Source organism: Hylaeus volcanicus, chromosome 6 (assembly GCF_026283585.1).
Source record: "Hylaeus volcanicus isolate JK05 chromosome 6, UHH_iyHylVolc1.0_haploid, whole genome shotgun sequence".
Lineage (NCBI taxonomy): Eukaryota > Metazoa > Arthropoda > Insecta > Hymenoptera > Colletidae > Hylaeus > Hylaeus volcanicus.
This window is the reverse complement of record NC_071981.1, coordinates 7,085,103-7,100,979: the sequence shown is the minus strand read 5'-3', so window position 1 is coordinate 7,100,979 and position 15,877 is coordinate 7,085,103. Positions and strand designations below refer to the sequence as shown.

Here is a 15,877-nt window from a genome sequence, read left to right as displayed (position 1 = left end):
TTTGATTCATGAATGTTGAATTTGAATTTCAATTTTGATTCATGAATTTTGAATTTCAATTTCAATTTTGATTCATGAATTTTGAATTTGAATTTCAATTTTGATTCATGAATTTTGAATTTGAATTTCAATTTTGATTCATGAATTTTGAATTTGAATTTGAATTTTGATTCATGAACGTTTGAATTTTGATTCATGAACGTTTGAATTTTGAATTTGAATTTGAATTTTGATTCATGAATTTTGACTTTGAATTTTGAATTTTGATTCATGAACATTTGAATTTGAATTTTGATTTATGAACGTTTGAATTTGAATTTGAATTTTGATTCATGAAGGTTTGAATTTGAATTTGAATTTTGATTCATGAACGTTTGATTATGTAGTCTCGAATTGAAATAATATTTAATCTTAGCACTTTTCAGTAATATTCGTCTGACACTTAACGTGTTAATTAGGGAATTAGAAAATTGAACTTTTGTAAATTTAATTAAAAAGGTATTATTAAAGGTTTTTCATTCGCAATTTCGAGGGTAGCACCTCTAAATACTAACTTCTTACATGCAGTATGAATTATGCAGTATGAATATATATAATTGTTTAATGCATTATTCAATTTAGTATCACATCAAATATTTTTGCATCGCGTTAAAAAAGAATGTCTTTAAAACTAGTAATTTGTGTTATCATAGTAAACATTGGTAGGTTTAGTATTAAAAATGAATATCAGGTAATATAAGAAAATATGTGTCTAATACTGTTTAATGCTCTATCTGTGTGTCAAGTTTAATTAAAATCGGCGTGGAGTTTTTTGTTAGAATATTGTTAGAATATTGTTAGAATATGTACATATTAGAATATCAGAGTTTCGAGGAAGAAAAATAGAAGGCAGGTTCATTAATATTAATATTAAGTACTAATGGGTAGCAGAAAATCGAGATAGAAATTATCTTATGATAAATTAGTATGATAAAAATATGAGATATACTTGATTGAGTAGTTCCGTCGATTAGACCCATGTCGTGGGTTATAACTTGTCCCCACTGCATCGCTACCAGAGTCCATATTGGATCGTCAATGTCGACATGCGGGAACAGAGTGTAGCTTACCATTCGGGAAAGTGGCAAATCTGATCCAGTGACTGACATCGTGGGCGCTCGAATTCCTACGTGAATTTAACATACGATATTCAATTAGTATATTTATTCAAATCTTCTTCAATTTTGTATTTTACTTTGACACATCTTCATTGCGCCAGCTGCAACATGCAAAATATCTAAATTCTTTACTCTGATCTTTCTGATCTGTTTTAAGAAAATCACAAACGTATATTCTGGTTTTGTTATTGAAAAAGTGTACATGTTACGGCAAATGTGATAAATGCGGTGATTATGTATAATCCATACTAAAGTTGGTAAATATGATGAGTTATGGAACATTTAGCAAATTGACCGGCGATTTTATTAACCGACTTTGAAGAGATGGAGGTTACTCAATTTGATGTGTATATATTTTTTTTATGTCCCCAGCTTGTAGTGGGGAATGTGATAAAATTGTTAATGTATATGCTGTCTATATGGAAATACTGTCTGAGTAGGTTTGGGCCTAGTTTATAATTTATAGTTTATAATATTTTATAATTTACAACTAAAAATTCAATTAATGGTTACTTTAAAACTGTCAATGCATATACCGTCTAGACGAAAATATTGTTTGAATAAGTTTGGATTTAATTTTTTTTTGGACACTATCACTGCGAATAACAATATTTTATAATTTACAACTAAAAATTCAATCAATGGTTATTTTAAGTCACATGTATAAACCATGAAGATTTATTCTAATCGTCTATTCCTAGTATTCATGCATCCATTTGTTAATTTAATCAAATTTGCATTTAGCCATTACAGGGTGAAGGGTATAACGGTTGGAATAACATTTGAAGGGTCTCGTGGTAAGCATCCGTCTGTAAGGACGTTAAATTGAAATTACCAAATTGTTGAAAAATTTCAAAATTTCAAAATTTCAAAATTTCAAAAGTGTGTCGGATCCAAAATTTGAATGCGTCAAATTGTCTAAACGGGGGATGTAACCCTAATAGACAGTTCGTATCAATGAAAAAGTAGCTGCAACCGTCGTTTTCAGTCTCTTTTTCCATCAAACTATGGTTTTGCGACGGTTTTCAGATTCGAAGAATACATTACTTCCGGCGATCCTTCAAGTCCTGAAATAAGGTTAGAGTTAGGGCTCCCACTGTCACTAAAACAACTACTCCAAACGTACTCAGACAGTATTTCCCCGGTGATTATGCAAAATCTACAGTTTATTACATTTACCGTAACATATACATTCAGTAGGAATTGATAATTTACAGAGCCATAAAGTTTGTGCGATGAAATACAACAACACTCATTAAACACACTTGTTAATTATTATTCATGAATGACATGAATTGCGCACGTTCTACTTCATTGCTAGAAAGTGTATCAATCGCGATACTCGTTTATAGTGGATTGTATAATAATCCTCAAGGGTCTATTCATCATTATTCTCCCACTGGCACTCGACTTTATCGCTATTTGAGACTTCCGCTCTCCGCAATTTTCTCGTTTACGGGCCCGGGAATGTTATAAATGTCATTATAAATGGTTCGCAGTTGTTACCATACACGACACTCCTAATTTCCTCATATTTATCATACGTAATTGAATCAAAAGGGAATCTAATATCGTACGGGTTTCAGTTCCTCGTTTTTTTCTTTTATAGAAGCGGTCTACTTTCCTCTAGAGGAATCCATGAGAAACTGGAAGTGGAACCAAATTTTAATAAAATCAATTAAAACGGTAAGAATTCAGTTGTAGTGAATTGTTTAAAATTATATATCAATTGCTTATCTAGAGGAATTCATAAAGAAAACAGAATTTTAATCAAATAAATTAAATTAGTAACAATTGAGTCGTATAGAATTGTTTAAAATTATTTATCAATTCTCTAGAAGAATTCATAAGGAAATGGAATTGTAACCAAATTTGAATAAAAACAATTAGAACAGTAAAAATCAAATTGTAGTGAATTGTTTAGAAATATATATCAATTATATACCTCTAGAAAAATTCGTAAGAAAGCGAAAGTGTAACAAAGTTTTAATAAAATCAATTAAAATAGCAACGATCGAGTCGTATAGAATTATTTAAAATTATACACCAATTGCTTCTATTTGCCATTTCTTGTACAACAAAAGCAGGAACGGAAAGCGTGCACGTAAGAATGGTCTAAAATGGCCCCACGTGTCCGCAATAATTAACATCCGATAGTAAAGTTTATAAACCAAGAAGCGAACTGGTTCCCGCGCGAGCGCATAAATCACGTCCGTGGTATTTCTTCCATCGAAACAAGTTTCTGTGAAAGTAGGTATTTGTCACGAGGCGCGAATACTGCGGAAATAATAAAGTTTTACGACCCCCTGCAATAAACATTGACAGACAAGTAAAAAGAAATATGTATCTGTGCGTGTGTAATACTGTTAAACAATTTGCCTTTTAGATAGACGCCTGGAAGTATGACAAGCTTTTACTGTATCAATGTTTCCACATCTTGGATTATTTTAGTATTTAATTTAGTATTTAATTTAGTATTTAATTTAGTATTTAATTTAACAATATTTTGGACATTTTAGGAATTTGTGAATTGCGATCACCTTTGCATCAATCATTCTAGAAAGAATTCACGATATTTTCTGTTGCTATATTCTCTCTAAAATTATTATTCAAGAATGTATTATTACACCATCATTCTGCATGCACATGTTGCAGTTAGGTGACATAAAAATTAACAACTCCTATTGCAATTCTTCTCCACTGATCGAAGCAATTTTTAACCGACTTCGAAAAGGAGGAGGTTACTCAATTCGACACGTATATTTTTTTTTCTTTTTTTTTTTAACATTGTTGAATTACGTCTTCGAATATAAATCATTACAGCACATTTTCCTGTCATCATCTATAGGAAGCAGTTTCCTTTTCATCGGTACCAATTGATTTACACTTCTCATGTTGCATGGATAATTTACACCATCTATGAAAGATTTATGTAACTCGCAAAACGTAGATTTCCTTAAGCGTGCTTTTTATGGATTTTTGTCGATACATGAAGTGTTCGATTATTATATAAACGTTTCTTTGTAACCATAAATGGAAAGGGGACATGGAAATTAACGTCACCTGCAAGATATTATTATTATTTTTGCTATTACTATTATATGGACACCTTTTTTTTCGTTAATAGTAGTTTGATAGAAAATTATCAAGCTATTATTATTATTGTTGCTATTACTATTATATGGGCACCTTTCTTTTTTAATCCTAGTTCGATAGAAAATGATCAAGGATACAAATTAGAACGGTTCATCGCATTAGCAAACGAGTGGGGAACTAGTAGAAACACAGGTGAAGCAATAGAAGTTGTTTTTTTTCGTTTGTGCAACAACTCTATCGAGAGAAACAGAGCAAAGAGGGCGGAACAAAATAAATTTTTTATAAAAATTTCATAAATTAGCCAGGAATATGTAGCGAGTTAGAAATCAGTCTATGAAACGAATGAATCAATTCCGTTTGATCTTATCATCGCGATCTTACAACGCACAGCAATAAAACATGTGCAACGTGTTTCCAACATTGTTGGAAAAAACTTGAACTGCGTTTTACCATCGTTTAACGTCATAGCTATTTTCTGCTGGTGCTTGACATTCCACAAACATCTGTTCTAAAAGTTCGAAACCTAACTTCGTTACTAATGATTTAAAAAGGGAGAATAATAATAGAGAATAATAATAAAAGAGAATAATTTAACAACAATGTAGCCAGATTTTAATTTTGGAGTAATCTTCAATTAAATTTTCTTTCATTTTTTACCTCTTGTGGGTGAACATAATCGATAGGTTTTTAGATTTAAATGATCGAGCAATCGGGGCAATAGAGTTCCAAGCAATAAACGTTAACATTTCTGCACGTTCTTGCACGCATGAATAAACATTCGTCGAATTTGCATCGCAAGTAAATGGAAGCAGATAAGTGCATAAAAAAGAAATACGAAAAAGGTTCTCCTGTATCGACCTTTATAATCTATGCAAAAGTTCAATCAAGCAAGGATTTAAATGTTATTTACTACGTTGATAGAGCTCCTTATAGTAACAAATAGGACACTGCAGATAATTAGTTGCGACTGGTGGATAATTACATTTAACGTTGCCCATATATGGGTGACAGTGCTTTTCACTGAACAAATTAATTCCGAAAGTTAAACACAAAAGGAAATGAATTTGAATGAAATTCATGAATTTCGACGAAGTTACAAAAATATATAGCACAATAAACGTTTGATTATGTAGTCTCGAATATTTCAAATAATATTTAATCTTTGCACAAATTTTTAGGAATATTTGTCTGGCAGTCAACGTGTTAATTTGAGAATTAGAAAATTGAATTTTTATAAATTTAATTATAAAGGTATTATTGAAGGTATTTCATTCGCAACTTTGAGGGTAGCACTCCTTAACACTAACTTCTTACATGCAGTATGAATTATATATAATTGTTTAATGAATTATTCAATTTGGTATCACGTCAAATATTTTTGCATCGGGTTAAAAAAGACTGTCTTTACGACTAATCATTTGTGTTATCATAGTAAAAATAGGTAGGTTTAGTATAAAAAATGAATATTAGTTGATATAAAAAAATATGTGTCTAATATTGTTCAATGCTCTATATGTGTGTCAAGTTTCATTAAGTATAGTTCCTTACGAATGGAAGAAAGCCAATGACTGTGAAAGTCACCCGTAGACAATTTTGCGTTGCTTACGGAAGCAGAGTTTTTATTATCGCACGAACTGTGATAAAAATCGTTGCACAATGTTCACACTGTCCGCTAGTCACTAGAGAAAGGTGCGATGACTTTTATGAGCTCAAATTTACTCCAGACGTTTCTTCACCCATTCTGTGGAAGAAAAAGTATCGACCTACCGTGGGAGATTATGGGACTATCGGACCTTTCGCTACTGCGATTCGTTAGAATTAATTTTATAAACGATATGCAGGGCTTTGAAGTTATCGAGAGTTTAGTGTAAACATTGTGCGATCAAGTGATTGCAAACATTGTGAAAATGGCAACTGAAACTTGTATGCGATGAAGATTTGATGAGGTGAAGATTCAACTGAATCTGTGGCACTCCATCATCGACCTCTAATGGATGACGTCTTGTCCTTGATGGATGTGTTACTTGAGGTGGGATCTACTCCTGAAGATTCACTGAACTGACAACGATAAATTTAAGTCACTTTAGATTGACACAGCAGCGGCCTACAAAATTAACGCCATTTTTTAATCTTACTATTAGATAGAGACAGCATTTGTTTGTATGTAAACAAAAATTTTTTAAACTATTTAAGCGATTGATAGCAAATTTTAATAGTAGCTTCCTTGCTTTCTCTGGAGTAGAATAGGCTATGTTATTTTAAAAAAAATGATGTTACATTCACGTAAAAATACGTGACAACATGTTGAGCGATCTGAGCCGATACCCGCTACTCCCTAACTACCGCTCCCAACCGCTCCCAACCGTTAGGTGGCTACGCGCGTTCGTGCCTACCCGAAAGAAAACTCGCAGAGTTTGCAGGATATGTACAAATTCGTTTCTTCTGGTGAATCGTCCATTTTCGTCTCGGAGTCGACTTCCAGAAATAAGATGCCGAGACACATCTATTTAGAAACACTGAAATCTGCATAAAATTGGAGCCTAAAGATGCAACTGAATATATGGCACTCCTGAAGATTCACTGAACTGACGACAATGAATTTAAAACAGCTTAGATTGACACAGTAGTTAATACATAGTAGTAGTTGCTCCTATAAAATTGACGCCATTTTTTAATTCAGAAGTAATTCTCGACGATATGCATTGTTCGGAGGATATCAAAACCTTAGTGCACCACGTGATTGCAAACATTGAGAAAATAACAAATGAAATTTGTATAGAATTGGAGATGAAGATTCAACTGACTCTGCGGCACTCCATCATCAACCTCTAATGGATGACGACATGTCCTTGATGGATGAGCAAAGGTTACTTTAGATAGGGGATCTATTCTTGAAGATTCAGGGAGCTGATAACAATAAATTTAGAATAAATTAAGACACTTTAACTAGACACAAATTGTCTCCAATTTTGAAATAAATTCTGCGATGACTGCTATCAAACTTTACAGCATTCCATAGAAAAACACTTGACGAAAGAGAACGAAGCAAGCTGCATTACTGTTTCATGATAGGAAAGTCCTATAGCCACTACAATCTTCAACAGTGACGCAATACAAATTTTTTTTCCCTAAGACAGACCTAACCCACGATTTAATACATCGGTCCCCTGACTAAAAATTCCTACACAGTTAAAATTTTGTCTCCAGGCTATCGAATATTAGACATTCAACAATTGTCCTAGTATTTAATTGTTTAACGACGTAAAATTCACGAATTCTGCCCAGATTTATTTTCACCACCGCATCACCTTCGAAATGAATTTTTTTTTTAGTTTCTTAATGAAAAGACCTGTCACTTATTTTTGCGCAACGTGGTAACTAACGTGTTAATACTGCTCGATAGCGAAAGCTCAATATGTGCGTCGGTTTTACATAAACGCGAATATCGAGTGTTCCAGCCTATGGAATCGATTGAAACTGTGTTAAACAATGAAATTTAGTGCAATTCTACGTGTTTAGTACGTTATCAAACATTTTCCGAAGGTTTCAGGTCGCTGCAATACCTTTGGCATCGGTTTCACATAAACGCGAATATCGAGTGCTCCAGCCTATGGAATCGATTGAAACTGTGTTAAACAATGAAATTTAGTGCAATTCTACGTGTTCAGTAGGTTATCAAACGTTTTCCGAAGGTTTGAGGTCGCTGGAATAGCGTTGGCGTCGGTTTCACATAAACGCGAATATCGAGTGTTCCAGCCTATGGAATCGTGGAAATACTGTCTCAGAGTGTTTGATGTATTTGTTTTGGCGTTGGGTTGGGGGTGGGCAATATTGCTTATTCAGTAGGTTTGGGGCATTTGGAAGGGGGAGGGTGGTGGCAGCAATATTCATTACTGCTAATGTAAATACTCTCTCTCCATGGAAGTACTGTCTGAAAAGCTTGGGATAGTCTAAACCGGATATAATAATAGCAATATTTAAAAGCTATATTTTTGGTTCCTCCGACAGAAAGTTAAATCAAATTTGGTAATTTTGGTGCAGGTAATTTTTAATTTTCCACCGCTTTCGAAAAGGCGAATTGCATTGTACTTAATAATTTAGTCAAATTCATCAAGAGCTGATCAGTAATAATGAAATTTAAATAGAAATTATTTCATACTTTGCACTGCATTTTCTCATAGTTTTGAGCAATTGTATCTAAAATTGGCGGGTGTTCATATAAATTAACTAGAAATTATTCAAATGAAAACAAGCAAGCATTGTCGATAGATAGTCGAGTTTAGAGTGGCTAGAAAGGGCAAGGGCGACCAGTGACCCGTGAGATGGCCATCAGGTGTTCTACAGTCTCTCGCAGTAGATAGTCGAAGTCTAAGAGTGTAACTGACTTTGCCAGAATCATTGACATATCCAGTCGCATATGGCGATCAATTTTGTCGAGCATGTTAGCGGCAATAGCAGTGAAAGGGTTGACTGGCCCGCTTCCCAAAACGTTCGTCGCCTGTTTGCTGCGGACATACTCATGAGCGTTGATCTGGAACGATTCTGGGCGATATCGAATCTTTACGCCGAGTCTAGATCGTATACTGCGCGAGTAAAAATATAAAACGTCATATTGCATATTGCGGAGTCTGGAAACGTGAAAGTTAGGTATCTCGCGGGTGAATAAACCGTTTGAACGATGGGTACATACAGTCAGTCGTCAGTCCCATAAGTATTCGTACTCTGTATGTCTATTGAAGGAATTTGTCTATATTAAATAAGCTTAATGTTTCCAAATAAATTTGTCATTGTAAATATTCACATGTGTAAAGTTTATTTATGCACGTATATTAATAATGAAATATTTCTTTATTTCTTTTTTGAATATATACAACTATAAAGTTCATTCATCTACATATAATGAAATATTTATTTGGTATTATCAAACTTATTTTTTAATTTAAACAAATTTCTTCGATAGGCATGGAAGGTATGAATATTTGGGACTGACTGTATATAAAGTATATTTTAGTTGCTCAACGTGAAGTCGAAGGATTTATTAAAAAATTGTGTTTGAAGTGTTTATCATTTTAAAGTTTATTTTAGTTTATATATTTCATGTATTTTTTATTATTTGAACCCGAGGTGTGTTACCTCGAATTCGATATGATATATTAATATTTATGCGTTGGATAAATATTTTATCAATATCATTAATTTATTCAATATTTGTTCACGGAGTGAAAGAAATTATAATATTTATTTATAATATTAAGTTAATAGAATATTACTTCTATTTTATATTTTCAAAATATATACTTATTTAAGTTCATTAACCAATTAATTTATCTCGATATATATTTATTAAAGGTATAATGAAAAAATATGAAAAATAAATAATATATAAAATATAATTTCTATTGTCCTGGTAATTCAACTTTTTTCTTGTATTTCTCCTAATTAAATTTTAATTTAATAGAAATAGGAAATCCAAAATGATTTCTTATTTTTAGAAACTTTTAGAAAATTTTCAGACTCACCGTCTGCATAGTTCGCAGGCAGAAGACGTGCGTATCTCGTGTTTGCCATACCCCAAGTAGGGTTGCGAAGATTGTTGCAAGAGCCATCGTACGTTCTGTATCGCGACTTTTCGCAGCGTCTCGGGAACGTATCGCCACACCTAATTTCTTGGTGAATATCGCTCGTCATATTTTGCCCAAAACCGAACAGGAAGTTCGAGTAATACCTGCGGATAAAAATAAATCATCAAACGTAAGCGTTGCTGTAATTTTATTCTTCCTCTTAATTCGAGAAATTTTTCGACATTTTTCGGCTTATTTGGACTATTGATTTTTATGCAAAAAATATTTAAAGTTATGCTCATATTATAATATTTGCGGAGTAAAATAAATTCCCATCTGGATTCAATTTTTGTAACTACCATTGCAAAGATTTTATTTCGCATAAAGGACCACAGTCTATTTATTACGATATGAAAGTCAAATATACAAGGTGTCTCAAAAATATTGGCGGTCCTTGAAAAGGGTGGTTCGAGAGGTGATTTGAAACAACTTTTTCCTTAGTGAAAATGTTGTCCGAGGCTTCGTTAAGGAGATATTGACAGAAAACCCGGACCAATCAGAGCTCAGACCAATACGCGTTAGACAGTAGCGGTGCGTAGGCTACTCGTTAAATGGCCGCGCTCTGATTGGTCGGTGTTTTCCGTTAATATCTCCTTAACGAAGCCTCGGACAAGAATTTCGCTAAGGAATAAGCTGTTTCAAGTCACCCCTTGAATCTCAAGGACCGAATTTCAAGGACCTCCAACATTTTTGGGACACCCTGTATACTTTCTTAGAATAATAGAGTAGACAGTAAGAAATTTTTGTAAAATTTGCTGTAATTTTACTCTTTCTCCTAATTCTTGATATTTTTTGGCTTATTGGAACTCTTGATTTTTATGCAAAAAATATTTAAAGTTATGCTCATATTATAATATTTGCGGAGTAAAATAAATTCCCATTTGGATTCAATTTTTGTAACTACCATTGCAAAGATTTTATTTCGCATAAAGGACCACAGTCTATTTATTACGATATGAAGTCAAATATATAGTTTCTTAGAATACCAGAGTAGATAGTAAACAAATTTAATGCTTTTTATACTCACCCACTATTTGGAGCCCTTCTACTAAACGAATTGCTTGGTTGCTGCGTGTATCCAAAAGATTGGAAGGAGTTGCCATAGTCAGTCATGTAAGGCAAATTATACGAGGTCTCTGATCCCTCCAAGTCCGATATTTTCTCCTTATTTCCTGTAAATCAAAAGAAGGCAACAATGCCTCGTAAATTATCAGATATTAGCAAACGCGTTAATATGATTCTCCTTCTAAATTTCATTCTTTTTTGTATTCCTGCATTAATTGGTATAATCCGATTGCGTTTTAAACTAATTAGGTTCCTGCGTTGCAACTCGATAATGTACATATGTACACCGCTTGCGTAGTACAATTACAAACGCTGCTAAATAATTTCACCGGGCTTATCGAACAAATGGAAAATGTTAAGAGGGTCTGGGAATACTAAAATACGACGAAACGTGAATTTTTATGTCGTTAAGTGTTTTGTTTCAAATGCTTAACCCTTTCAGGCCTGAATTATTGTTTTTCCAGTATTAATGTAATTTAAAATTAGTCTTGAAAAAATAAAAAAAAATCTTAATAGTGTAATTTTCGAAGAAAACTTGTTCTAAAGGCCATTCACCCTAAACGATAGTGTCCGTAATTTTTGAAAGGGTTAATAATTTCCAGTACGCTTCGAATCAGCCCAAAATACGTATCTAAACTCCCATCATCCAGTATTTCGGAGTAACTAGGAACGTGGTCCGATTCGATCATGCGTTTCGACCTGCTTACTCATATTCCCTTTCCCAACACGTTTACCCGGAACCACGGTAGTCGCCACGTAAGTGGACTCGCTTTAATCAGGACAAAGACGCCGTTTAATGCCACGCCATTATACTCTCCTATTGGCAGAAGGACGCTACCATTTTCCCACGAGGAAGGGCAACGTACACGCTTACTATAATTCGCCGTTTTGCCTCGTGGTAGATCCTATCTCTAACGAACCTTGCATCGATGCATTCTGCCATCGCCATTCTTTTAACGTATATCGGGCATACCATCTCATCGGTCACGTTCACCGTACCATGGACGATCGTAGGGATTCAATGTCGACGTAATAGATCGTGAAACAGGCTCGTTATTGCGCGAGCCCGATCCCTTTCACTGCTTTCAGCCCGGAACGATAAATGCTACACCAACGACAGATCATATCCACGCGACTGGGCAACTGGGAGGTAACGGCCGCGCTAGGTTAACCGGTAAACTTTTCAGTGAATTTTAATCAAGTCCAGTTCCAAGGATACTCGGTCTACGTAACTGATAGATTATGTAGAGATTATGTAGAGCTAGTGGAGGTGGATAGAAATATTATTTCCTGGCACTGTACAAATTTGTTTTGGGAAAAAAGACGCGGGATATATACGCTTTCGATAAATGCACTCGGAGAAATGTTTATATTTGTTAAATCAATTTTTTTAAAATATGAGGTTATAGGGGATGATGGGGCGAAACTTTTTTGTATTTACGGTTTATTCATAAGATGGGTAGTTTCGAAATTAAAAATGGAAAGTTAGGGGTTAGAGGTTCGTTGCAAAAATTACATTTCAGGAAAATGGTCTTCTAAGCTTTCAATTTTTATTTTTGAAACTGAACGTTGTATGAATAAACTGTAAATATAAAAAAGTTTCGTTTTGTCATTCTCTATAAAGTGATATCTTTCTTAAATTCGGTTGTTCGTCCGTTGTTTTATTTTTCTTTAAGACAACAACAGCAGAAGCAGGCCACTACGAGATCTCAGGAAAAAAGGTCTTCTATGTTTCCAATTATTATCTCTGAAATGAAACATCGTATAAATAAACTGTAAATATGAAAAAGTTTCGTTTTGTCATTCTCCATAAGGTGATATTTTTCTTAAATTCGAGTGTTCGTCTGTTGTTTTATTTTTCTTTAAGAGAACACCAAAAGGATCAGACCACTACGAGATCTGACGAAAAAAGTGACGAGATCTGACGTCCCCTATAAGCTGATATTTTTTAAATATTCACACCTCTACGCCTCTTAGAATTTTCTGCAAGAATCTTCCAAGGGTTAATTTGATATTTTTCTGTAATTCCCAATGATTGTGTTGTGTTTTGTTATTTTAAGGAGTATTTACTTGATATATTTCTTAGATCTCCAACGATTACGTTACATTGCCTTTCCTCCTGTCATTAAAAAAATGATATCTGCATCCTGGGCATAGTAACTTGAATTCCGTCATGTTACACAGGTGAACGTTTCCAGTCTCGTAAAACAGTTCCCTGTCGTTAATTTCCACTTGTTGCTTAAGGAACCCATTGGCCCAGTTTCTTTTGCTCCATGCTCCTGCCCCTCGCCTTGATTATTAATACTCTACTTGACATTCCAGAACGCAGGAATCACTCACCCTCAAACAAAGTACTAAACACTCGCAAACTCCGACCAATCGAAGCTGAACTTCATCGATATCGCGAAAGCTATTTAACTCGAAGTTTAGAAAAAATAATTCTTACCATCATTTTTCGACGATTGTCTGTGTAATTGATTGATTGATGATTGACTGTGTAACATGATGGAATTCAGGTATTCGAATCGAATTTTAGAAAAAATTATTTTTACCACCATTTTTCGACGATTTCGTCTTCTTAGCACGCGTCGAGGTTGCTCCTTCCAGGATAATCGCGACGAGAAATATTACCGCGATCCAACGCACCGTTCGCTCCCTCATAGTTCTGAAACAGAAATCGCGAAACGGTTTATTCGTGATTGCTCGCTAATAATCCAAATAACACAAAATAAAACGTAATCTAAATCAAGGTCAGCGTTTCCCCACTTTCCCTTCGTTTTCTCATTAATCTCCGGCGAGCAGGGGGCAAACTCGCATCAAAGTAAAGCAAAGTTTACCGCAACTGGAAAACGGATTTCTTGGAAAGTTTTTCTATTATTAAACTTTTCCTCCGACGTCCTCGCCATCTAATACACACTTTCTGATCGTGCAGCAAGCTTTGATAAGCAGCGACACATTTAAATCTGTGCAAATAAAATACTTTAAACCAGTTTGAATATCTACGGTGCATTCTCCGGTGAATGCACGTGCAACATAGTTGCACTCGATGTGCGTCATGGTAACGGTGCACCAGTTACTTTGAACGTGACGTTATTTTACTTCCAATCTACTAAATCGAGGGACAATGCGTAAAAATCCTGCAGTTATGCAGTTTCCTGCGCAATGTGACGCAGCTGAGGTTTTTTAAATATTTAGACGAGAAAGTAATTGGAGTATTATAAATTAATCATCGTTTATTATTGCTACGATATTTTTATTGGAGAGTTCAGAGAAATTAAGAGAACTTCGCGTTATTGACGAACAGTGGGTCGACAGTTTCGATTAATGCGCATTTATTTCGCAGTTCTGTATGCGTAAATTAAATTCGTAACGTGCAACCGGAAGGCGATCCACGTTACACGCGAATTGCATATACAGAGTTTCACGAGCAATGTTTGTGCAAAATTTCCCCTTAACTATGTAACGCCCCAGTATTCTAAGACAGTTTGATCACGATAAATTATATTTAATATTTAATAAATTATATTTGATATTGACAGTGAAATAAATGAAAGCCAAGGAGATTTATTTATATAATTAAAATGATTCAATATTTTTCATATTTTCAACTTTACACTATATTTCGTATTTTCATATTTTAATATTCTATTTTATTATGAGACTAGAATGTTCTAAATGTTTTCTTCTACGCCATTTTTAATTTCCCGAACGATCACGTTCCTCAAACCTACCAAAATCTCATTCCATGCTCCAACCTGTCGTACCTCACGTATTTTAGAATCTCCCATAAAAGGTGAAAGAAACTTAATAAATGCGCCTCCATACTTTCTATTTTGATCATGTCATTTACAGGTTAAGTCACGTTTGAGGACAAAGAAGATGAGAGGATTGTGTTTTGGCAACTCGACCTCGAAGAAGAACCTGTTTTCGCGTTGACGAGGTTCAGCGTCGCTTTCTTACATTATCTCTTGTTTGATTGATGAATCAAGTCGAGATTATACACAGTAATTGTGACGAGGTTATTTCTAAGCTGTCACCGATTATTCTAAATTTGTTAACGAAGCTAATTAAAGTAATTTACGAAGTCTGTGACTCTAAAGTTCTGCTCGTATTTAGTTCTGTTTCGAAATGCATTTCAAAATCAAGATACAGCGATAGCATGATTTCTCAGTTTAGCGATATTAGTTATAAAAAATTGTTTGTGGAGTCAGGAGTCAGTGCTGCAAGTCATGTTTACAAATTGCGAAAAGTCTCTAGAAAAGTTGCTTAAATTATTAAATATACTTGGATTTTTAATTGCACGTTAGAAAATATTTTTACGGCTATTAAAGACCGTATCAAAAAGCAGACGATTTACATCGAGCTATAGATAACAGTCGAAGAACTCGCGCTAAACGAGTTCCATGACGTAAGGTATTCGAAGACTGTAAATCTTTCCGACTAATTTGCCGGCTTGTTAAACAACTTTGCTACTTTCAATTAAAATGACATAATGTTACGTGTGATTCGCGATCTACATAAATTTCAGGAATGCCAGTACAAAAACTCTTAGAAATCTCCCGTAACGATTAATATCGAAACAATCTGCGCTTTCATCGAGTCGATTCATGAGATTTTATTCGATGATAAATCAGACATTTTATTTTTCCACGAATAACGCAAATATAATTATTTCACGAATGACTTTTCTAAATTTCTGCTCAATCTCGGAACTTTCCTCATTGACACGCGATCATTTATGTGAAAAAAAAAGAACGTGTTCACTTTCAAGGCTGCTGATAAGTTTCCACAGAACTGGTAGAAAAACAAGCAATAATTAAATTAAATATTCCGTTATCGCTGGAAAGGAGGCAACGTGATGCAATCGATTCCATTAAGAATTCACACGCATACACACACACACACACACACACACACACACACACACACACACACACA

At 34.2% G+C, this 15,877-nt stretch overlaps 1 protein-coding gene across 2 annotated transcripts in view; it reads right to left on the bottom strand.

Annotated features, from left to right (window-relative positions):
• Positions 1-15,877, bottom strand: part of LOC128878794 (peroxidase-like) — a 37,036-nt gene that overhangs the window by 6,371 nt on the left and 14,788 nt on the right. The window contains exons 2-5 of one of the 2 annotated variants that reach the window (XM_054127326.1): positions 13,492-13,604; positions 10,902-11,046; positions 9,773-9,978; positions 989-1,165 (exon numbers count right to left, since the gene is read on the bottom strand). In XM_054127326.1, the coding sequence (XP_053983301.1) occupies positions 989-1,165; positions 9,773-9,978; positions 10,902-11,046; positions 13,492-13,600 (637 nt within the window). In that variant the 5' untranslated portion in view covers positions 13,601-13,604. The remainder of the gene's footprint in view (positions 1-988; positions 1,166-9,772; positions 9,979-10,901; positions 11,047-13,491; positions 13,605-15,877) is intronic. The other variant, XM_054127327.1, reaches the window with a different exon arrangement.